Genomic DNA, 23885 nt, shown 5'->3' on the forward strand with positions numbered 1-23885 from the left:
AAAAAAAAAATAAATAAATAAATAAATAAATCTTTAAAAACAAAACAAAACAGAAAGGAACAAAAGTCGGGTGAGGCAATGCCAGGCTGTCAGAGGGGTCACCACAGATGCCCTGAGGGAAGGAGCCAGGGATGCCAATGGCTGGTAAAGACTGTCTCTCACAAAGAGAACAGCGTATGCTACAAACTCTAAGAAACAGGAAGCGCTAAAGCTGCTGGCTCGATGCGGCTGCATGAAGCATGCAAGCGTGAGATAGATTTGACTGCTGCTGGCAGGAACTTCTAAAGGATTATAGCTGAAATGATTAGATAGTGTTCCTTCTTAGCTCAGACACAAAAGAGAGCCAAGCTTGCCATAGTGTTGATGGTAAAGGATCAGGGGCCTGCCTCACAGCTTTGCCATACAGGGCCAGTGTTTTCAGAGTTACCTTCTAGCCCAAGATGGCTGCTGGCACACCAGCCATTACATTCCCATTTAGGCCAGGAGAAGTGAATAGGTGAAACGGAGCAAGCCTCTTCCCATAAGGACACCAAGCACTTGTACATACCTCCATTTAGACCCACTGACCGACTCTAAATCTCATGCTATCCCCAAGTGGGAAGGTGTTTTCCTGAGTGTTCCACGTAGCCAGCCTCAGGTCAGCGGTCTTGTTAGTGTGGAATAATAAGAACAGGAGATAAATTGCCTTCTGCCCTCTGGGGTGGGCTGGGGTAGGGGGATGTGTTCTCACTGGTTGCCAGGCAGATCAGGCAGAGCTCTGCAGACACTGGGCTTTCCTTAGGTGAGGTGAGAGCCACAATAGCAGAGCATTGTCTGTGGAGGATGATCGAGCCAGGTGATCGTCTACCTGAAGAATCGCGAACAATATGGTGGATTGAGGCTGGCAGCAGAGCCCAGTCAGGAGACCAAGTCAGGAGTCAGTAGGTGGCTCCCATGAGCATGAGGGGTTTCTGGTCCCCAAGCATGTTCTGCTCTGTGTGGGCTCTGGTTTGTGCTGTTGAACTTAAAAGAACCTTCATTTGCAGTGGCCAGGAAATCCAGATTGCCAGCACCTTAGACTCATGACTCCTTGCATTATGGGGTCCTGCAGGAGCAGAGCTTGCCTGATTAGCCTGGTAGGAGGTTCTCTCCAGGAGGGTCAGACTACCTCAGACCCCAGCCTACGTAGCTGTCTGGCTTTAGCGGACTGTTGACCTGTGAGGAGGCAGTGAATGACAGAGAGCTACAAGTAGTGACAATAACCTCTGAGAAATATAAAGAAAGGACACAGGATCCTGGGGTGGACCTAGGAACTGCCAAGTAGAGAGAGCCAGAAGGCCCCATATATTACCTTCTTCCCTATCTATCTATGGCCCACCATCCATTTCCACTCCTGGGTGGGGAGCCCATAGATAGCTCTGTGGTAAACAGTATTTCACTTACTATCCTCAGTGTATTTTTATATCTGTAACAGGCAGTGCCCACCTCAAGCACAATGATGCTGGAAAGGTTTGCGATGGTTTGCAGCCCCACATGGGGTGGGGGGCATTCTTTTCCAGGCTCCCTCCCATCCAGCCTTCTTTGCCACCTCCATCCTGCATCCCTCCTCTTTCCTTCCCCTCCTGCTCTCTCCACTCGGGTGTGGGTGGTTAAGGTGTACCCTGCTCAGACACCTTCCTAGAAGGGTCAATGACCAGAACCTGCTGACAGAGCCAAGACGCAGGCATACCACACACACACACACACACACACACACACACACACACACACACACACTCCATGCTGCCTCCTTCTCTTTGACATCTCTGGATAAAGATGTTCCTTTTAAGCCTTCTGTGGTGCGTCTTCGTGAGCATGCCCATCTGTCTTAGTGGGTAGCAGGGCTTCACAGCTCCAGGGTGTGACGCACACACTGCTCACCAGGGAAGCAGCCCGCCTGGAAGCTCTTCCCACACTTTTCCCCTCCTGGGACCACTGCCCAGCTCCCATGCCATGATCTCCTCTTGCCTAACAACTTCACACCCTCAGTCTGTGGTGCTCTCCCCCTTGCTAGCCTCTGCCTCGCTCCACATGGCAGCCAGAGACACTTGTCCAGCCGTACATCTTGCCATTCCTTTCCTAGAAACCTTAATTGACTCCTCAGGGTTCAAAAATCCAAACTTACCAAGTCCTCGGCCTCAGACCAATGCTTTCCTTGGGGATTTCTCTCAGTACTGTGCCTACCACCTGGCAGAACTCTGCCTCCCAACCTCATTCTACTCCTGAGGCCATTCTCCACCATGGAAGAGCCTACCTGCCCCAATCCTCCCTGGCTCCCTGGACACCTTCCCTCGTGGGTCTCTGCTTTCTGCTAGGGAAGTCTGGCTGACCACTCATTTGGTACAGCTCTGCCTTTCCCGTTCATTCTCTGGCATCCTGGGTATTCAAGCTGATATAATTTAACCTCTTGTTTGTTTGTGTGTGTGTATGTATGTATGTGTGTGTGTATGTATGTATGTATGTATGATGAATGTCTGTATATACATATATGCCATGTGTTTATCTCTCCTATTACCTTGAGTTATTTGAGACTAGAAGGTATCCATTTCATCTATTTTTGTGTCAGTGGTCCTCATCATGGGAGGCCTGTGAGTTCGTAGGTGGGCTTAGGATGAAGTTGGATGGATGAGACGGGCTGGGTGGTGACCTCAAGCTAATTTAAACCATTCCCTTGAGCTCCCTACAGACAGACAGCTTCCTGGCATAGGCTTCCTCTTACTTACTTGGAACCTCTTGGAACCCTGAGTGCTCTTGGTAAACTTTGGTGTCTGAGTAAGAAAATGTACGAGAGGATGCAAAGATAAGGAATGAGGGCACAAGACAAATCCTGTAACAAAGACTGTCGGGGCTAATGGGATATCCGATGCATTTGATATCCTCAGGGAGTGACCCGACCTCAGTGGACCCTATGGTCCTGGAGCAGTATGTGGTGGTGGCAGACTATCAGAAGCAGGAGAGCTCAGAGATCAGCCTCAGTGTGGGCCAAGTAGTGGACATCATTGAGAAGAATGAGTCAGGTAAGGACCTGGACCATCTTCCCTGTACCCTGAACCATCTACAAGCCCCGCAAATCAGAAGCATATGGAAACTCCAAAACAAAGAAGCAGACTGGCCTGACATGGCTCACCAGAGTCCCTGAGGGCTCATAGCCACTGTGTCGGAAGCCTGTTGGGTCAGGTGTTACCATCGTTTGAGGCTTGCTCCCATAAATGGTCAGGTTTTCAAATACTTATCAACAGAGTCGAATGCTCCTTTGAGAATTTTCCCATGTTTGATTATCCTTGGGAGTCCCCAAGAAAGCTGCAGATCCAAGAGAGGGGGCCCACAGAGACTGTGTCTCAAAAACAAATTAGAAGAAACTCTTCAGAGAAGATGGACATCTGCCTGTCTCTCAACCCACCTCTCACCCTAGGGCCACTGGCCACATCCACCGGCAGTGAGGTGACTGAGACAGGGGACCTGGATGCCACCGAACTCTATGCTGCACACATTAGTTTTGTCATCTACAGGACACAGACAACTGCCAGGGAACTATCGAAAGAGTAAATGATAAACTATAGGAAGGGAACCTAAATCTGAACGTGGCACCCAACACGTGCTCCAGAAATGCAGGTTTCCTTCCCTGTGCAGGGAAAGCAAGGGTGAGCAGCCCTGCTCCAATGGGTTCCCATTGGCTCATCATGATGTTAAGGGCCTTTGTGCTTCCAGGGTCATTGTCAAGGATACAGTAAAGGATACAGGTGAAGGGGTTCGCGGGCAGGCTGTGGGAGATTCACTGTTTTTCTGTGAAGCCTGATGGCCAGTTAAGTCCACATAGCTGTGGGAGGAGGACAGTGTTTCCAGGATCCTTCGAGTTGTGATACCATTATTCATATGAATCATGAGATCAGCGTTAGCCAAGCAGACCCCTAACTGTGCAATCTAGGGATAGTCCCTGCTTCCAAGAATACCGGAAGACAGTGTTTCCAACATCCTCCAGGTCAGGTCGCCTTTAGACTTGAGGCTGGTGTTAGTCAACAAACCTCCATAATTATGCAATCTAGAAGCCATCAGCTTTGATGACCTGGAAGGAAGGCTCAGTGTCCCATGCTCTGACTCTTTCTTTCTTTCTTTTTTTTTTTTTTGTTTTGGTTTTGGTTTTTTGTTTGTTTGTTTGTTTGTTTTCAAGACAGGGTTTCTCTGTATAGCCCTGGCTGTCCTGGAACTCAACTTTGTAGGCTGGCCTCGAACTCAGAAATCCGCCTCCCTCTGCTTCCCAAGTGCTGGGATTAAAGACTTGTGCCACCACCGCCTGGCACTCCTACTCTTTCAAGGTCACTTCTGTGACCATAAAAGATGTGATGGTTTTTCCCCATGGCAGGCAGCACTCACTTATGCAGCGGAAATTGTCCATCAGGGCAAGTCTGTTCTGACACTGCACACTTAGTGGTGTGTTGGGTCCCCTAGGCTGTCCCCCAGGCCATCCGTCATTGCCTTAGCCAGGTGCAGACCAGTTGTTCTGCCTCCCCTTCCTACAGCTAGCTATCAGGCATGATCTGCAGCCCCCTCTCTGGCACCATTAAGTCGCTCACATAACCAAGGCAAACAGGCTTTCAGGATCCTCGTCAAGGATACACTAAAGGATACAGGTAAAGGGATGCACAGGCAGGTTGTGGGAGAAGCACTGCGCTACCACTGTCTCTGTGGATGCTGCCCTCCAGGAATTTCTGTGCACAGCAAGCTCTCCAGACCCCTGGGATTCTCAGCCATTTCATTGCAGAGGCACAATTGACAGCTGTGTTGACCTGTGACTAAATCAAAGGGGTCAGATCAAAGGCTAATAGACAGTGAGGAAGCCAGCCAGGCCTGCTTATTCAGGCTCTTTTTTTTTTTTTTGGCCTCTGTACTTATTCCAGAGTATGGGATAGGAACCCTTCCAAAATGGGACTTTATAATCTATTATCAAAGTGGGTCAGATAATTTAATTTCTTTATAGCCAGGGGCTCCGAGGTGGAAAAGATTAGAACCTATTTTTAGCTTCTATGACTTCCCGTAGGAGAGGGAAATCCTGGCTGTCATGCTTGCCTTGATTAGAAAAGGCAGAGGCAAGAGGCAGGCGGGAGAAGGACACAGGGACTGCATCCCAGTCTCCCAAGGACTAAAGTGCTCCAGTCGTATCCCAGACACTTACGTCTCGAGAGCTATGGGACTAGTGACCCATAGTGACAACTGAAAAGTACATGTTATTCCTCCCTAACCCCTGGGCTGTCACCAAATGAACGAGACTCCAAGTGACTCACTCTTTGCCTCAGGTCTCTACAGAGCTAGATTTCTGCTGTTCTTGAGTCTGTATTGTTCCCTAGTTCCCAAGAGCGATGTGTGCAAGTTATAGGGCAAGGAGATACCAGGGGCACAAAGGAAAAAGTCCCCATCCCCTGGGCCAACGGGGTGGGGTGCAAGGAAGGATGTGAGGTGGGAAGATGTATTGGGCAGATCATGCTCCAGTCCCTGGTATAAACAGGTGGGGTGTTTGCTTCTGACCTGCCCACAGCCTGGTAATGTAGGTACCAGTAGTTATTTTACTGTTTGATTAGAGCAGTGTGGGTTGTGACCCTTTTGGGGCCGTATATTATATATCCTGCTTATCAGATATTTACATTAAAATCCACAACAGTAGCAAAATTACAGTTATCAAGTAGCAATGAGATACTCTTATGGGGGGTGGGGAGTCATCATAACACAGGAACTGTATTAAAAGGTCGCAGTGTTAGGAAGGTTGAGAACCACTGGTTTTAGAGAGTAATATTAAGGGTCTATGCATTCAATACACATAGAGGGGTTTTTAGGTATTTTTTTAATGATTTCATGGTTGGTAAACACACTGAGGGATTAGAACATGAGCATCTTTAGGCAGCAGCCATTGGAGCCACACCTGCCGGTCCCCAGAGAGCACATAGTATGAATGCAAAGCCTTCGGAGCGACATACCTACAGCCAGGTCCCTCTTGACATGCACTGAGTACCTTCGGAAGCCTGTGCCTGTCGGATCAAATACAGACCACAGCTGTGCCATATGTTCGATGTACACGGTCACCTCTATTGTCTTCTTTGTGGCTCAGTTTCTTCATTGTGCAATGAAGACGATAATGTAACAGGGACATCAAATAATGCAAGTACAGTGAGCAGTCCATTGCACACTCTACTGATGGAACTAGGAAATTTTTTTAGCCTGACCTCAACACTAACTGTTGAGAGGTGGAATACGTAGCCAGCTTCCACACCGTGGATTCTGCATCCTTGGATTCAACAGAACATGGATAGAAAATAGGCAAGGAGAAACTGCGGTTGCACTAAACACGGCCAGAGCTTTTCCCTGTCAGGAACCCTACAGGTTCTCTGCTAACTGTTCACAGCTTTGACATCCCATTGGCAGAAGTCCACCTGCAGTGAGTGTAAAGTCTACCTGGGTGTGTCCTGTACCCTTTAGATGAGGGCCTCCTGTGTGCGTATCTGCTGCCCTCACAACACCTCTGGAGCAGTCCTCACAAGCCAATGGGCAGCTGCATGGTTGCATTCTCGCTTTGCTCTGCTAACAGCACCCTGAACTCTTCTTGCTTACAGGTTGGTGGTTCGTCAGCACTGCTGAGGAGCAGGGCTGGGTCCCTGCAACCTGCCTCGAAGGCCAGGATGGCGTGCAAGATGAGTTTTCCCTCCAGCCTGAGGAAGGTAGGGGGAGCTTCCTCTTCACCCGTTCTTGGCAGCCTCTGCTTGGGGATTGGTCGCCCACTAGTTCAGGATCTAGAACCCGTGAACTGGACGGGATTGGAACTATAGGGCAAGCCTGTACTTCCTCATGGGCTTGTGGGAGCTACCCTCGTTGAGACTTGCCAAAGCTGGGCCCTCACCCCTTTATGAGACCCCTCCCCCAAGCCTGACTGCTGACACCCCACTACTCTCTAACATTGCTGTGGTGACCACGATACCAAACGGTATTTACTCATTTGCAAAGCTTTCAACCCCCTGTGTATAAACACATCTGAGTTTTCTGCTGGTTTAAGTGTCCCCTTCTGTCTCCCACACACTTACTTTTCCTGGGGACATTTCATGGTAGACGTTCTTTGTAGTGATGCCTGACACTCCAGCAATGCCCAAGGTTGAAGACTTCCTCTCCCTCATGGGAGCTTCCTAAAGCAGAGGCCCTCAGTGCCTCTGATGGCTCACAGAGTGTCTGGGGGTCAGACAGACCTGAGTGTGAATCTTACTTCTACTGCACACATCATAATCTTGGGCCAGAGTCGCCTCTCTAAGCCTCAGCCTTCTCTGCTGACCATGGGGCAGTGGAGGTCTGTGCCCCATCCTTAGGGGTGAGTGTTGTTGGGTTTCAGTGGATGGCTCTGAGGGAGCGCACAGAGATGAATTAAAAATCAAGTATGTTGGGAAAAGAGGTAAAGAGGGGGATCTAGAAACCCCAAATTTACACATCCAAAGATTACAGTGGCTTTGCGTTTAGTTGGATGACAGTGACACTCTGCAGAGTGTGTGTGCTCTGCTTCAGCGGCCCTCCAGGACCTGGAGACCAAGCTGGCACAGGTTACCACAGAGCGAGCTCAGATTAAAGGGAGGGGATTCGGGGCAGGCAGCCTGTGTCCCCTCACAGTCTGTGATGGCGCGCCTGAGAAGGAGCTAACGGTTCACTGATATGGAGCCGCACTCAGAGAGGCTGAGATTTCCCCACACAGGCAAGAGCACATTTTCCTGCAGGTTTAGCATTTTCCTTCCCGCTACTGTGACGGTGTCGCAGTATAATCATTCTCAGAATAGAATGATTACTCTTTGCTCGCACCGAAGCTCACTCCCCAGGCATCCTCTCTAGGATGGCTGGAGCTGCAAGTAGACTCAGGTAGATCCCTCCCAGGAGAACACTGTTAGGCGCTCCCAGGCCTACACCCCCTGGCAGTATGCTCCTCTTAACTCTGCCTTCTGCCCTCCCTCCACATGCTTCCTGGCCAGTTTCCTGGAGGTACTGCTCTCTGCCCCGGTCTGGGGGTCGCCGCCGGACTCTGGGGGACTTGTATGCCATCAGCTGGCGTCAAGGTGCCTACCCTCGGAGATTTCTCTGCATTTGCTGCTTGGAGCCAAGTCCCTGCATCTGCATGAGCTCCCTGCTCTGGGACTGCCCAGGCCTGCTGCATGTAAAAATCATGGTCTTGTCAATATTGTGTGTACAAGCATGCAGGATGGGGAGGAGTGGGCCTCGGGTACGTGATGGCCTTGGAACTTGGAGGTGTCCCAGTTAACAAAGGTGCCTAGGTTTTCTATGATGGTAACTGGGCAGTCCTGTTACTTTTACCAGACTTGGGTCACAGGAGAAAGCCGCATCGACTAGATAAAGCCAGGTTGATGGTGAGTGCCTCACACCTATAATCCCAGCACTTGAAGGCTGGGACAAGAGGACTGTGAGTTTGAGGACAGCTTGAGCTACATAATGAGTCTCAGTCTTTAAAAAAAAAAAAATGAGTGGAAAAATACGGACTTATATCACCAAAAAGCCAGAACTAGCTCCAAGCAAGATTGGATGCGCCCTCATCACCTTTGCTCTATTCCATTTCATTCACACAATTCGATTCATTGAGACACTAGTCCCAGTTACCTATCAGAGACAGTCATCAAAAAATTAGCTGCTTCTTTAACACAGGCACTAGGACTGTCCCCTCTCGGTCCCCAGAATCCTCCCTCTGTGTGCCATCCCTAAACCAATCACAGTAGCCAAGTCTTACAGTACTGTGACTAGACCAGGGTCACACGACAGGGCCCAGCCACCCCTACGGCACATGGATGAGCCACCAACAGAAGGCCAGGCTCTGTTTGCACAGCCTTACAGTAGTGGCACATGTCATTAATCCCAGTACTTGGGAGGTAGAGGCAGGTGGATTTCTGAGTTCAAGGCCAGCCTGGTCTACAGAGTGAGTTCCAGGACAGCCAGAGCTACACAGAGAAACCTTGTTCGAAAAAGCAAGAAAGGAAGAAAGAAAGAAAGAAAGAAAGAAAGAAAGAAAGAAAGAAAGAAAGAAAGAAAGAAAGGAAGAAAGGAAGGAAGGAAGGAAGGAAGGAAGGAAGGAAGGAAAGAAGGAAGGAAGGGAAAGAAAGAGAGGAAGGAAGGAAGAAGTCACCCCATTAGTAAACGACATGTAACTGTCACAGTACCATAATACAGACTAACACCTGGAACCTCTCAGCTCGGGAGTTCAGGAGGGTCTCAACCTGGCTCAGACTTTGAGGCAGTTGTCAGGATGACATAAGGGTCATCTGAGGCTGGGAAGTATTGGAACCCAGTCAGGCTGGTGTCTCTCTACAGCTCTTCCCAGAGCTTGAGAGCCCTCCCAGCCAGAGCCCAAGGAGACCCAGGGCTCATGGGTTTGAATGTCCTCAGGACCCAGGTAGGTCCTTCCCACCTGGACCACACAAAACTACTGTGCTAGGAGGGCAGAGTCCTCCCTTCCTTTCCTCCCTCCCTTCCCAGCCTGGTGCCTGCCGATTCAGCACAAGAGGAAACAGCTGACCATGCTGAATACAGGACATACACCACCACAAGTCAGCACACCCCGCCTCAGAGCTGGTCAGCAGGCCATTTCAAAAAATAAATAAACGCCTGTGGGCTCCAGCGTCCTCAGCAGCAGCTGGCTGGCAACGAATGCCTCAAGTGTTTTCCCAGGAACCATGAGTACTAAGCCTTAGCTGGCTCAGCCACTCACGCACGGACTGAAATGTCACCTGAGAATGGCCCTCTCATCTCCTTGCTGGCCTCCCCTGGGTCATGTGTCCATGTTTCTCTGTGACACTGGAGGTGACAACTGCTCTCGTCCTCTCCTGAGCACTGTGCCCAGGCCTGCGAATGAGCAGGATCTCTGGGCTGCTGTAGTAACACAGTGGGAGATAGCTCTGAGGGAGGAGTGTGGGCTGTAAGGATGGGGAGAGTGGGGTGGGAAGCAACCCAACCATGCAGCCAGTAAGCATGGTTGGATCAGGGCTGCAACCCGGCCAATAAAAAGTCAACGTCTAGGTAGTGAGAAGTGCTCTCTGTCCCTTCCTTGGTGGCAATTTTAGCTTCATCTCTGAACTTAGTCTCCACCACCAAAAACTAGGAGCCCAAGGGGCTTAACTCACTGTGAGAGCAAGGTGCCTCCCCCAGGGTGAGACTTCTGAATAGGCTCATTCACAAAACAATTACCAGCTTTTCCAGGCACAAAGACCTGACTGAGATAGACCGATCCCTGAGATAGACCAATCCCTGTCTTCATGCAGAGCATACTCCCCCAGAGGAAACAGACTTGAAACAATAGTATAAAGGTCGTGTTAGTTGGAAGGTAATTTCTGGAATAGGGGAGGAGGGGCTAACCTGAGCAAGGGAGATGAAGATGCTGTGGGTCAGAATGTTGCATGAAGTCATGGGCCATGACCTTGAGGCACAAACTGGCTGGATACGAGGGTGATTCTTTGATGCTGAGGGGGTCAGAGAGACTGGGGCCTCTAAGAGCTCCGTGGGAGCCTGAAGAGTCCCAGAAATCTCAGCGAGAATTTCCCTCTGTGTGATTCCAGTTCCCAGCCAGCATCCTGGCTCTTCCTGTCTATTCCTCACCCCATCACCCTTTGTCCCTGCAGAGGAGAAGTATACAGTCATCTACCCATACACAGCTCGTGACCAGGATGAAATGAACCTAGAGCGAGGGGTCGTGGTGGAGGTCATCCAGAAGAACCTGGAGGGCTGGTGGAAGATCAGGTACCTGCCTCTCCCTGTGGTTGGGTGGGTTCTGGGCCTCTCATGAGCTCCAGCTTCACAGAGTCTGTGAGCAGCTACAGACAGGTGACATTTCTGCCTCAGCCATGAATGCACCTTAGTGCCGTTTGGTCTCCCTCCCTGCCCATATCTTTCTGCAAAGTCCAAACAGACAAGACCTGTGAGCTCCCCAGGCCTCAGAGAGGAGAATGCTATATTGTATGCTTTACAGCATAGCCTGGGCATACAGTGGGCCACTCTGTCAAGTCTATCTGTATAAGCAAACTGGTGTTGGCGGAAGCCACCCAACAGAACCTTTCTCAGAAATCACCCCATCACCGTGCAGTGGTGGCACACGCCTTTAATCCCAGCATTTGGGAGGTAGAGGCAGGTGGATTTCTGAGTTCGAGGCAAGCCTGGTCTACAGAGTGAGTTCCAGGACAGCCAGAGCTACACAGAGAAACCTTGTTCGAAAAAGCAAGAAAGGAAGAAAGGAAGGAAGGAAGGAAGAAAGAAAGAAAGAAAGAAAGAAAGAAAGAAAGAAAGAAAGAAAGAAAGAAAGAAAGAAAGAAAGAAAGAGAAAGAAAGAGGGCTGGTGAGATGGCTCAGTGGGTAAGAGCACTGACTGCTCTTCTGAAGGTCGTGAGTTCAAATCCCAGCAACCACATGGTGGCTCACAACCATCCATAATGAGATTTGACGCCCTCTTCTGGCATGTCTGAAGTCAGCAACAGTGTACCCATGTATAATAATAAATAAATTTTAAAAAAAAAGAAAGAAAGAGAGGAAGGAAGGAAGAAGTCACCCCATCAGTAAATGACATGTGACTGTCACAGTACCATAATACAGACTAACACCCTGAAACCTCTCAGCTCGGGAGTTCAGGAGGGTCTCAACCTGGCTCAGACTTTGAGGCAGTTATCAGGATGAGCATAAGGGTCATCTGAGGCTCGGAAGTATTGGAACCCATACTGTCCTCACCCAGAGCCCACTCATCCTCCATTTTGTGCTGCCTGTGCTGTGGCTTTGTGCCCCAATGATGGCCGGAGGAGGTGGATTGCATTGCATTTTCAACTACCATTTTCCACTTGAAGCAAGACTTATTCCCTCTTAGAGGGCCTTTTGAGTTTGACAAATGCTTGGTGGCATAGATTTCTACCTTCTTGTAAATTTGCCTCCAGTTACAAATGACCTGTTTTTCACCAAAACCCAGGTCATTTCATTTTTAAAGTAGCTCTTTCTTTCTCTTTTCTTTTCCTTCCTTCCTTCTTTCCCTCCTCCCTTTTTGAAAGGGGGCCACTATATAGAGAGTACCTATCCTGGAACTCACTCTGTAGACCAGACTGGCCTCACAGAGATCTGTCTGCCTCTGTACTGGAATTAAAGGTGCCACCATGCCTGCTCTTTACCTGTTTTTTTGTTTTGTTTTGTGTTTGTTTTTGTTTTCGAGACAGGGTTTTTGTGTAGCCTTGGCTGTACTAGAACTCACTCTGTAGACCAGGAGAGCCTGAAACTCAGAGGTCCGCCTGCCTCTGCCTCTTGAGTGCTAGAATCAAAGGTGTGCACCACCACTGCCCAACCTCTTAAGTGATTCTTAAAGAGATTTGGCTCTGCCATGTATCATGACTGGCCAGCTAGGTTTATTCCTCTTTCCCCTAAGGTATGGGCACCAGTTTGGAGTGGTACTAGTAGCTCCTGGTGAGGTTGGCTGATCTCCATGGTGTAAATACCTGACTTGTGGCCACTTTCAAGTCATCAGTGAGATGCCGCATTCTGACTCGTGGCCACTTTCAAGTCATCAGTGAGATGCCACATCTGACTCGTGACTACTTTCAAGTCATCAGTGAGATGCCACATTCTGACTCGTGGCCACTTTCAAGTCATCAGTGAGATGCCACTAAATGTGGAGTTCAGAAGACACCTGTGCACTTGCTCCAGCATGCACTTGCTCCAGCACGTCTCAGGGCCAAACAGGCCTCTGTAGTTCTTGCTTTGAAACCCGAGTTTTGTCGTGTGAGAATTAAGTGATCATTGACCTCACTGATACCCTTTTTAGGGACAGTGAGCTGGTGTGTCAGAGTCCCTGTCATTCTTCAGCGCAGTGGCAGCCAATATGGAACTACTACATCATTCAGGTCTCAGCGTCTTTGTGTCAACCAGCCCAGAGACCTGTCCTGTCAATGTGAGGCTTTGCATCAGTAGTGGGGGCTGCCAAGAAAGGGCCAAGAAGAATAGGTAGAGAGATCTGAGTCCACTCCTGCCACAGACTCGCATGTAAACCCAAGTGAGGTATTTAATCCCAATAGGTCCCAGCCTTCTTATCTTTAAAGCAGATCTCAATTCCAGATGAAAACCCTGAAATGCATGGGACCAGAAGTCTTTGGGATCTGGGATGCTTTCATCATTGGGGAATGTTGTCTATATGTAATTCAATGTCTGGGATTTGAGGAGGGCCATTGGTAAACCCAAGATTCACTGTGCTGCATATATGGTGTATACACACAGCTAGCCGGTGAATTCATGTGAGTCTAATACAGCTACATTTTCACTTTGACCCATTACATGAAGTCGAGTGTGGAATTTACCATTTGTGGTGTCACATTGGTGCCCAAGAATCTTCGCTGGGAGATGGGGGCCATCTTGCCGAGGTTGGCTGGGTTCAAACACGTAAGACCTGTAAAGTGCTTAGGGCAGGACTAACGGAGTAGGTGCCAAGAGTGCTGGCTGTCACTGTCATGACCATCACCAACACAGTGGTACCTCAAGAGGACAGCTCTGACATAGAGCTTTACTGCCGTTTGCCCATGATACGATACACCATTGGCAGCTTGGCCCCTTGGCCTTTCATTTCTTCACTGAATTCACCAATACCCAGTTGCTCGTACCCAAGGGCTTGTGTTCTAACTAGGAGACAGGAAATCCACAGCCAGATGCATTTTGCAGGTGTGGGGATTACAGAGTGTGCAGAAGCCAGAGATCGGGCCCATTGGAGGCTTAGAAGACTCAATGGCATTAAGTAAAACCTGGGAAGAGGAGCAGGTGCCACCGGGAGGGGGAGTGGGGAGCCTGTTGGGTGGAGACCCACCAAGAGCAGTGCTGTGGGGAGACAGCAGTGCTGCATTTTGGAGACTTCAAGTGGAAAGGGTGTGTGGGACATGGTGGTTGTTGAGAGAAGCAAATGGAGAGCAGGTGGGGAGAGCCTGGAAGACCAAGCTGAAGGCTTAGGCATCGTCAGAGGGCAATGAGTTGCACGGAGCCTTTGACCCACAACAGCTGGAATTCACTGTCGACCATCCTAGGCCAGATCTATAGAAGCGTGGCTCCATCCCACCCCTCCAGCCCCGAAAAGCCCCACAGACCAACCTGACTAGAATCCTTCCCCTTCCTCCCAGGTTCCAAGGCAAAGAGGGCTGGGCCCCTGCTTCCTACCTAAAGAAGAGCAGTGGGGAGCCCTTGCCCCAAAAGCTGGGCCCCAGCTCACCTGCTCACTCAGGGGCACTCGACCTGGATGGTGTTTCCCGGCAGCAGAATGCTATGGGCAGGGAGAAGGAACCACTCAACAACCAGAGGGATGGCCGGTTTGAAAGTCGCCTGGTGCCTGATGGTGACGTTAAGCAGAGTGAGTGTCGCCCACCCTTGCTCAGACAACTGAGGTCTATCTGAGCTTAGTCCACCTCCTTACAGCATCCCTGCCATCTGATGATATCCTGAAGAGAATAATAAATGCCCGGGGACTTGGGTAACTCACCAAGACCACTGGCCCAGCAGATCACAGAATCTGAACAGTGTACTGTTCCTACTGTTTCCTACATCGTCCCAGTGAGTCATGACGATCACATGAAGTACCTGCAGCCTCCTGATTAGCTCTCTGGCTCCTCCTTTGAGGGACTGCTTTTTGTTTTACAGATAAAAATCAGAGAAATGAGACCAAGGCTATTCACCTGGTAACAATGGACCTGAGTGTTGAGCCAAGGCCTATCTATACCCCTCTAGTATACTCCTCATATGTGGACCTGAGGGAGAAAAACTGACCCCATATTGGGTTTGCTTCACCCATTTTGCTTTTCAAAGCCTCCCTATTTATATTTTACTAATTGTATCCACAACCACCACCACCCCATACACACACACACTGAGAACATGGTTATCCACAGCTCTCTGTACTAGAACTGTGTCCCCAACATCCTGTGCTGGTCCTGAGGACAGCGAGAATCCATAGAGAAAGGACTCCACACCTTTCATCACAGACGTGAAGGCTGAGCTTCATACTCTTTGCACAAGCCTGAGCACCAAGAGCTCCATGACTGCTACAGGCCATGGCAGGGTTCTGGCCCATGCCAAGTTCTGTGATTCTGGTCCCTCATGGTCAAGAGCAAAGGACAATTTTTACACTAATAGTAGGGGACCAAATAAAAATCTGAAGTAACGTGACTTTGTTAGGATGTTCATATGTTACATCAAAGCCTCCTCCCCCAACACACACATGTACACACACACACACACACACACCTTGATTAACAGTGGCTCATTTGATCTAGAGACTTATTTCCATTCTACACAACAGATCAAGTTTGTGTCTACAGCTGAGATGATATTTCCATGCAGACCAAGAATCTTGGTCTGTTTTGTGTCGCCCTCAACATCCTGTGTGGCCCATCACTGTCCAGCCAGTGAAAGGCAGGGATGGGTGAAATAGCATAAATCCTCTACCTTCCCTCATGTTCCACTGGACTTATTCAGTGGCAATTCTAAGCTGCACGGAAGTCTAGAAACAGTAGTCCTTATAGGGGTGCTAAATGTCTTGGCTAAGACTCAGGTATTTTCTAATATAATAGAAGGTGAGGCAATAGGTTTTTCACGTTGCTCCTTCTGCCAGGGAGAAGTAGGTATCCATTAGGCTGTTCCACAGAAAAGGACCTATGGGTAAGAATCAAACAGTAGTTTTGTCCCATGCTGGGAGCCCATGGGTCTGGGCCCAGCCCTGTGTAGCTCTGAGTCCATGTTTATGCCCTGACTGAACAGCCTCCTGTTACTCGGGGATCGGTGCCCTGACTGAACAGCCTCCCGTTACTTGGGGATCGGTGCCGATCATCTATTGGAATATAGAAAAGGTCCAGGGGAGGCCATGCTGATGGAAGGTCCCGAGACAAGCATGAGGAGAGTACAGCCAGGCTGATCTCACATGTGGCTCCTGGACAGAGGGGGGAGGGATGAGACCCCACCATGGAATCTGTCTGGGACTCTGCATGTGAATGAACTGGAGTCGTGTTTCCTTCATAGGATCACCAAAGATGAGACAAAGACCCCCTCCTCGCCGGGACATGACCATTGTAAGTACATCCTTGCCCCAGAGCCTCAGCTCCTTGGCCTGGGGCTTGTCTGGAGCACCCACTAGACCTCTCATTCCAGTTCTTTTCAAGCATTTCTTCTTGACAAAAAAAAAGCAGCCCATGTGTAGCAGGCCCAAGGTTAGACAAGGCACAGGTTTATCTGTGGTGCCATCTTGTTATTCCAATCCATTTTTAACTCTAAAGGTCCATTTACTTAACCTATGTACAGACAGAGTCTCACTATATAGCCCTGGTTAGTCTAAACTCTCTATGTAGACCAAGCCGGCCTATAACTCGCAGAGATTCGCCTGCCGCTGCCTCCGGGATACTGGAATAAATGGTTTGCATCACCATGCCCTACCTGTAGGCACCTTTTTAACCAATATAGGCTGAGCATCCTAATCCAAAGATCCAAAATGCTTCAAAATCTTGACCCTTTGAGCACCAACATGACACAAAAATTGGAAAGAAAATTCCATACCTGACCTTGTGTGACAGATCCCAGTCAAAACACAAGCACACTAAAAACATCGTGAAACGCTCTACCCTGGCTAAATACACGTGAAGCATAAATGTACTTTGTGTTTGAACTTGGATCCTATCCCCAAGATGGCTCACTATGTATACAAATATTCAAACTGTAAGACACTGGTGATCACAAGCAATTTGGAAAGGGATTGCTTTGGAAAGGGGCTCTTTGAAAATATCTGCCACTTCTTGGGTATTCTGTCCAGCACCATAAATATACCAGGTGAGTCACCCAGTAGCAGATTTAGTGATCGTAGCAGATGTACCAACTGGTTAGTCGTGTCAGGATACCCATTCTACAGGAGATGAAGCAGAGGCTTGGCATGGCCCTTCAGCAGCATTCCTGCCCGCCTGGATTTAATGCAAAGACCTGAGGTCGTCCCACAGCCTCGCTCCCTCTGACCTTCAGACCCTTTTGTCTTTTCTCTAGTTCTCACTATGTGCCCGGGTGTTGCTTGTAACTGTAAAGTTGAAGGGCCAGGGGGACCTCAAGTAGGAGGTGACGGTCAAGTCCTCTTTGTTTTGCCCCTCAGAAGCTAACTGGGCTTCCTAGCACCCCTTGATGTTGTATACCCCTAGTCCCTTCATGCCATCCTGACGTCAGTCCTGTGTGTAACCCTGACAGCCTCGAGGCCTCAACCTGCCGAAGCCTCCCATCCCGCCCCAGGTGGAAGAAGAGTACTACACCATTGCTGAATTCCAGACCACCATCCCGGATGGCATCAGCTTCCAGGCCGGCCTGAAGGTGGAGGTGAGCATCTGCTGCTATTCCTCCTTCTCAGCTGTGGCTTCTCTCGTCTCACCTCCTGCTGCGGGAGAGGGAGTGCCACGGACTGGGATTTCTTACGGGGTCCCTTGTTCCGCAGGACGAGGGGTTCTGGCCAGGTGTGCACGGGATTCGGCTTTGACAAACAGACTACACACGAGTTGTGTAAGGTCTGAGTGTATTTTTCAAATATGGAGTCAGGTTTATATAGTCGATACAGAAGGGTTTGAAAGAGTCAGGTGGTACAACGGTCAAGATACATCAAAACAAGGTGCAGGTACATCTCCCTTCGTTAGGAACACAATGAGTCAGCAGCAAAGTAAATACATGTTAATTTAGCAGGAACTAAACAGGGATTACAATCTGAAAGAAAACTAGCTTTGACTAAGGTGACCTTGGCTTAGAAGCCAGGTGCAGATAGTTCCTCTTCAGTTTGTTGTTTTGGTTACAGACTGGGTGGGCCTAAGTAAGTTCCTCAACTATGCTGTTTTTCTGGGCTAGCGGAGGTTAGCCCCAGGGAACACTTGTTAAACTAGTTCCTAGGAGTGATTCAGCTGCAAATCTAATATAGCCTGCCTTATGTTGACTAAAAATGAGGATTTCACCTGATCTTGTCCTGGGATAGTTCTCACATTCTGTAAGCTTTAATGCCCTACCCACAATGCTGGAGGCTATTAGTTTGAATGGCTTAACATTCCAAGCCAGGGTTTGACTAGGGCGTTGGAACATTGGTGAAGGTCAGAAAGCTGAATTTTCTCTTGCTAGCTGTAAAGAAATGATATCTTGGTGAGTTCCTAGCACACAAGTACGAGGACATATCTGGGCTACCTCTGAGTTTGGGGTGCCAGGCGACAATGCAGAGGCAGGAGACTGACTGTCCTTGAAGTTTATGCCTCAAATACTGCTGTCACGCAAAGTGTGCGTGGCAGGAGAGGAGATTAATGGCTTTATTAAGCTATGACTTTTATCTTCATGATCACATCCCAAACTGCTTGTCACTTTGAGTGTACAGGTCATTGGTTTCTTTTCTCTGGAGTTGTGTAACCATTGCCACACTCTGGTTCCTCAGCCCTCAGTAGGAACCCTGTCCCACCAGCGAGCACTGGCCTCCCTTTTCACAGTACACCCCCCACACACACACCGGACCTTCTGACTAGGAGTGGAATTATACAATATACTTGGCTGTCTTAGTCAGGGTTTCATTGCTGTGAAGAGACGGCATGGCCAAGGTAACTCTTCTAAAGGCAAACATTTAATTGGGGTGGACTTAACTGTGGCAGAGGTTCATTCTATTACCATCATGGAGGAAGCATGGTGGCATGCAGGCAGACATGGCGCTAGAGAAGGAGCTGCGAGTTCTGCATCCTGATCTGCAGGTAGCCAGGAAGAGACTCCTTCTACCAGACTTGAGCATGTGTATATATATATGTATATGTATATATATATACAAATATATATCACACACACATATATACATATGTGTGTATATGCACACATATGTATATATGTGTGTGTGTGTTATATATATGTGTGTGTGTATATATATATATATATATAGAGAGAGAGAGAGAGAGATGTATAGATGTGTGTATGTATATATATATGAAACCTCAAAGCCCATCCCACAGTGGCACACCCCCTCCAACAAGGCCATATCTACTCCAACTAGACCACACTAATAGTGCCAGTCCTCATCATGCCATTCCCTGTGGGCCAAGCATTCAAACACAGTCTGTAGGGGCCAAACATATTAAAACCACCACAATGGCCCTATGGCTTCCTTTTCTTTTTTAAAATTTTATTTATTTCTATGTGCATGGGTGTTTTGCCAGTCTGCGCATCTGTATATCATGTGCCTAATGTCCGTGAAGGCCAGAAGAGGGCATCAAATCCCTGAGGACTGGAATCACAGACGGTCATGGGTTGCCGTGTGGGTGTTGGAACCGAACCTGGGTCCTCTGGTAAAATGGCCAGTGCTTTTAACTGCTGAGCCCTGCCTCCAGCCCCTCTCTTTTACTTTTTAAGACGATGTGTTTACTGTGTCTGTGTGCATGGCACTAGTTGCTTGCAGAGGGCAGGGAACAATTTTTGCACAAGTCTCTCCTTGTTTTGAGGCAGGGTTTCTGGTTATTTCAACTGCTGCACTTCCTGTGTGCACTTCTGGCCAATACTCCTGTCTCCAGCTCCCATTTTGCCATAGGAGTGCTGGGCCTGCCCTTACAGACCTGAGCCACCAGGGGTCCAAGGATCAAACCTGGGGCATTGGTATTACAAAAATATTCTTACCCGTGGAACTGTCCCTTGGGTAATGCCCTATGTTCCTCTTTATGCCGCCACCTGCTTCCTCTCTGTCTCTGTCCTGTCCCTCCTATACTCTGTCTGTATACCCTGATCCCTGGGTAACTGAGGTAAGTCCTCTCTGCCTCCTGTGTATCTTTTATCTTCGTAAACATAGGGATGAAAGATGTTTCCCATGTGCTCGAGAAAGCCTGCAGGTAACACGATAGCATCGAAGAACAAGGACTAGAAATCTAGCAAAGACGCCTCCTGGCAGAACAGGTGAACTGGCTACTGGCAACCCTACTTCTGCTCTGTCATGAGTAAACTTTGGCCAGAGCTTCCTATCCTACTTCAGGAGGCAGAGATTAAGTCTGTTCATTTCTGTGGTACCTATAACCCGCTTCCCAAGATCATCTGTGATTTTGAGGAGGAGGGCAGTGGCGGCACACATCTTTGGTCTCAGCACTCAGGAGGCAAAGGCAGGCGGATCTCTGAGTTTGAGGCTAACTAGACTAGAGCACAAGTCCCAGGACAGTCAAGGCTACACAGAAAAAAACCCTATCTTGGGAGACAGGGAGAGCAGGAAGATTGCATCTCTGTGGGACAGGTAGAGACTTTCTGGCTTGTCATTTTCCCCAAAAACAATACAACTTCAACCTACAATACAATATATATTCTGCCTATAGACTACATAATACATACATACATATATAATATATGTGTATATATTATATATTATATTATATAGAGAGAAAGAGAAAGCAAGAGTGCAATCATGGAATGGCTCATCCTTAGGGCATCCTGCTCAGTCTCTTAGTTCATTAACTAGCTCCTCAACTGTTCAGGGTGTTCCCCACTTTTGCTCAAGGGTTGTAATGTTCATTACCGTGCATTCTTGACTCCTCCTCACAGCTGCCTGCTCTGGTCTCACCCAGAACCTGTTTTTGGCTGCAGGGGCCAGAGCTCAGAAATAGATAAGTTGCTTAGCATATATGAGACCCTGAGTCCCATCGCCAAGCATCATATAACGAAGGAGAACACAAGGTGTCTGCATGTCAGCCCGTGGAAATAAATGCAAGGGGTTAATGGGCTTCTAGAGACTTCTGAGCCAGCCACAGAGCAGTGTCCAGTCTCTGTGACCCCAGCTTGCACCCTCAGGGTTGCTAACCTACAGTCTCCCATACAAGAACAGGACCAAGGACAGAGGCTAGCCAGGCTGGCTGTCAGTGTGGTGTCTCCCTAGTTACTCCCCAGTCACTTGCTTGCTTCTTCCCACAGTTCCCTCAGTGCCATGCCCAATGTCTCTTACCCTTTGTAGATCTCTGTGCCCTCTGAGAAACTGTGAGGAGTCACCTGAGGACCCACCCCTCCCCCCTGCTTCTCTCAGAGCTGGGCTGCAGATCCACGGCTTTCTTCCTTGCATGGGCTGCATAAGGACAACTGTCCATTCCATCTTGAAACCAGAAGCCCACCCTGTAGGCTATGAAGGGCTTCTTCCCTGGAGAGCTGAAAAAGCACTATGTGGTTTTAAGACATCACTTTTATGGGCTGGGGGACAGCTCTGTGGTAGAGCATAGGCTAGGTGTGTACACACAGACTCTGAATTCAACTCAAGAAAAGAAAATAGAGAAACTTGCACGGTGCATTCCCAACAGTTTCTACTGACCCACAGGGCTGAGCAGTGAGCACTGCCACATAAGCTCAGAATGCAGCTCAGATGCTGCCAGGGATCCTTAGGATTTCAGCAATGCATCGGAGGTTCTGAAATCTGATGTGGCTCCGTGCAGCGGGGGTGTGAGTGGAGGTGTCACATCGTTTCCTTTTCTGATCCTTCCAGTGACAAATTCATATCCATCACTCTTCTCCCCTACCCTGTCAGTGTAGTACTAGCTGTTCTAGAGCTCACCATGTAAACCAGGCTGGCCTAGAACTCACGATGCTTGCTTCTGCCTCCCAAGAACTGGGCTAAAAGGCATGCACCACCATACCCAACATGTCAAGCAATCTTTAACACAATCATAGCCACCACTCACCTCTAGACTTCTGCTTTACACTCCCGAGATATTGACAGTACCCACTGTGGATTTTAGGGAATGATTACCATGAAAGCTTGGGGCTCAATCAGTTGCTCTTTGGTGTGATGAGCTCCATACATTGGTTTCCTTTTTCCTCTTTTGCTGTCTGGTTCATATCTACATCATCTCAGGCCTCCATTCTCATTGCAGAGGCTCCTGCCAGCCAGACACGGTGTCCGCACTGTTTATCTTTCTAATGTCTTCAGATGGTAGTGTGTTGGCGGTGGGTACCGATAGGGTAGGCAATTCTTTAGTATCTTACCTACTTGCTAACTAAGCCTAACGGGAGACATGGGAGATCAATATCAGCCTGCATTATAGATGAGACTCAGTGGGAGTGGGAAAATACTTGTCTAAGGGTAGTGCCAGGAAGGGGTGGGGCGGTGACCTGAACTGTGGTCTGTCTAGTTTTAAAGCCCAGGTTCTTTCCTTTCCTCTCATTCCTGTGACTTTGCATCGGTTTCCTTCATCACAGCACATGGCTTCTCTCTATAAACAAAATCATGTCTAAGGACCCACATGGGCCGGGCAGTGGTGGCTCACACCTTTAATCCCAGCACTTCTGAGGCAGAGGCAGGCGGATTTCTGGGTTCGAGGCCAGCCTGGTCTTCAGAGTGAGTTCCAGGACAGCCAGGGCTACACAGAGAAACCCTGTCTCCAAAAAGCAAAAGACAAACAAACAAACAAATCAAACATTTAAGGACCCACACGGGAGGTAGGCTGCACTCAGTAGGCAGAAGCAGTCCAACCTCTGTGAGCTGCTGCTAACCTTGTTTTCATAGAAAGCTCCGGACCAGCTACCAGGTAAGGCTGCACAGTGGGACCCTGTCTCAAAAGAAAAAACAAAACTAAACAAAATCCGAATGGCAAGAGTTTCTGCCATCGTCCTTTCCCTTGGGAGTCAGTGTGACAAAGCCACACTGATAACTTACCTTCATTATCATCTGTTTGCCTTCCCTCATGGTGTCTTAGTGTCAGAGTTGAATTACTGATGAAGGCTGTGTGTCCCACAGTGCCACTGACTGTACCCAGCACTGCCGCGTATTATAACAGACTGGTCACCCATCTGTCACTCCTGCAAGCCTCACTCTGTCCTGCCTGTCCACCACTTCTCGTCTCAGCCGCCTCCCCTGTAATCTGCTAATGTAACACCTAACGAGTGCATTTCATGCTTTTACAAATATGGCGAGCTTTTGCTTGTTTGAACATTAGCAAATCTTGCCGTGGTTACCGGCATTCAAGTGGCGGATCTCCGAGCTGATAAGCAGGACTTCAGGTTCCCAAGTCTCCTAGTATTGAGACTGTGGCTGCTATCCTTGCTGCCAGGCCTCGGTCCTAATGGCTCCTATGGCAGTTTCTCAAGCCAGGCACTGCTCTTCCTGAGGGGCAGGGGCAGGGGCCGGCAGTACCCAGAGCCCAGTTGCCTGCCCTCCCTCATTCACCCTCCTCAGCACCCTCTGCCTAGTCCTCCACTCTCCCGAGGTTCTGCTCTGCATCTGTAGAATAAGATGGCTGTCCCTGGATCACAGGGAGGTCGAAGTTGTGAGCATTAGCTTTCCTGTGTACAGAACCTGCCTGGGAATTGCAGGTGTTAGTTTTCTAGGACTGCCATATTCCATAATACCCAGATGGGCTGGATTATACACAGTGACTTACCTTCTTATGACACTGGAGCTGAAGTCCAAGATCAAGGTGCCTGGTGGGTCTCTCCTATGGCTTCTTTTCTTGGCCTGCAGATAGCTACCCTCTTGTTATGCCCTCACACATGCAATCCCCGCTCTTTATTTACAAATCGCAGGCCTGATTTCATGACCCATTTCCACCCAGTTACCTCTTTAAAGACCCTATCCAGATGCAAGGACATCTGGAGTACTGAAGGTCAACACTTCAGGTAGGGACTAGAGAGCACACTTCAGCCTGTCTCGCACAGTTTATGTAACCGTTCATCGCCAATAATTCACTTGGGTGATAGTGGACATCAGTTCAGTGGGTGCAGGCACCAGGAAGAGATACAGATAAGAGAAGAAACTCATTCCACCAGCCTCAGTTGCCCTGAATGTAAGCATAGCACATCATTGACCTGAGGGTTTTCCTGTGTTTAGAGATTCCTATTTTTCATATGGCATAGCTGCTGTA

The 23885-nt window shown here is 48.9% G+C and overlaps 1 protein-coding gene across 2 annotated transcripts in view; it reads left to right on the forward strand.

Annotated features, from left to right (window-relative positions):
• Sh3pxd2b (SH3 and PX domains 2B) overlaps positions 1-23885 on the forward strand; it is an 88455-nt gene that overhangs the window by 59052 nt on the left and 5518 nt on the right. Inside the window, exons 7-13 of one of the 2 annotated variants that reach the window (XM_031355080.1) lie at positions 2901-3035; positions 6618-6722; positions 8007-8090; positions 10656-10773; positions 14163-14389; positions 16051-16100; positions 17254-17379. In XM_031355080.1, the coding sequence (XP_031210940.1) occupies positions 2901-3035; positions 6618-6722; positions 8007-8090; positions 10656-10773; positions 14163-14389; positions 16051-16100; positions 17254-17379 (845 nt within the window). The remainder of the gene's footprint in view (positions 1-2900; positions 3036-6617; positions 6723-8006; positions 8091-10655; positions 10774-14162; positions 14390-16050; positions 16101-17253; positions 17380-23885) is intronic. The other variant, XM_031355082.1, reaches the window with a different exon arrangement.

This window comes from Mastomys coucha, unplaced genomic scaffold (genome assembly GCF_008632895.1).
Source record: "Mastomys coucha isolate ucsf_1 unplaced genomic scaffold, UCSF_Mcou_1 pScaffold5, whole genome shotgun sequence".
Taxonomy (NCBI): Eukaryota; Metazoa; Chordata; class Mammalia; order Rodentia; family Muridae; genus Mastomys; species Mastomys coucha.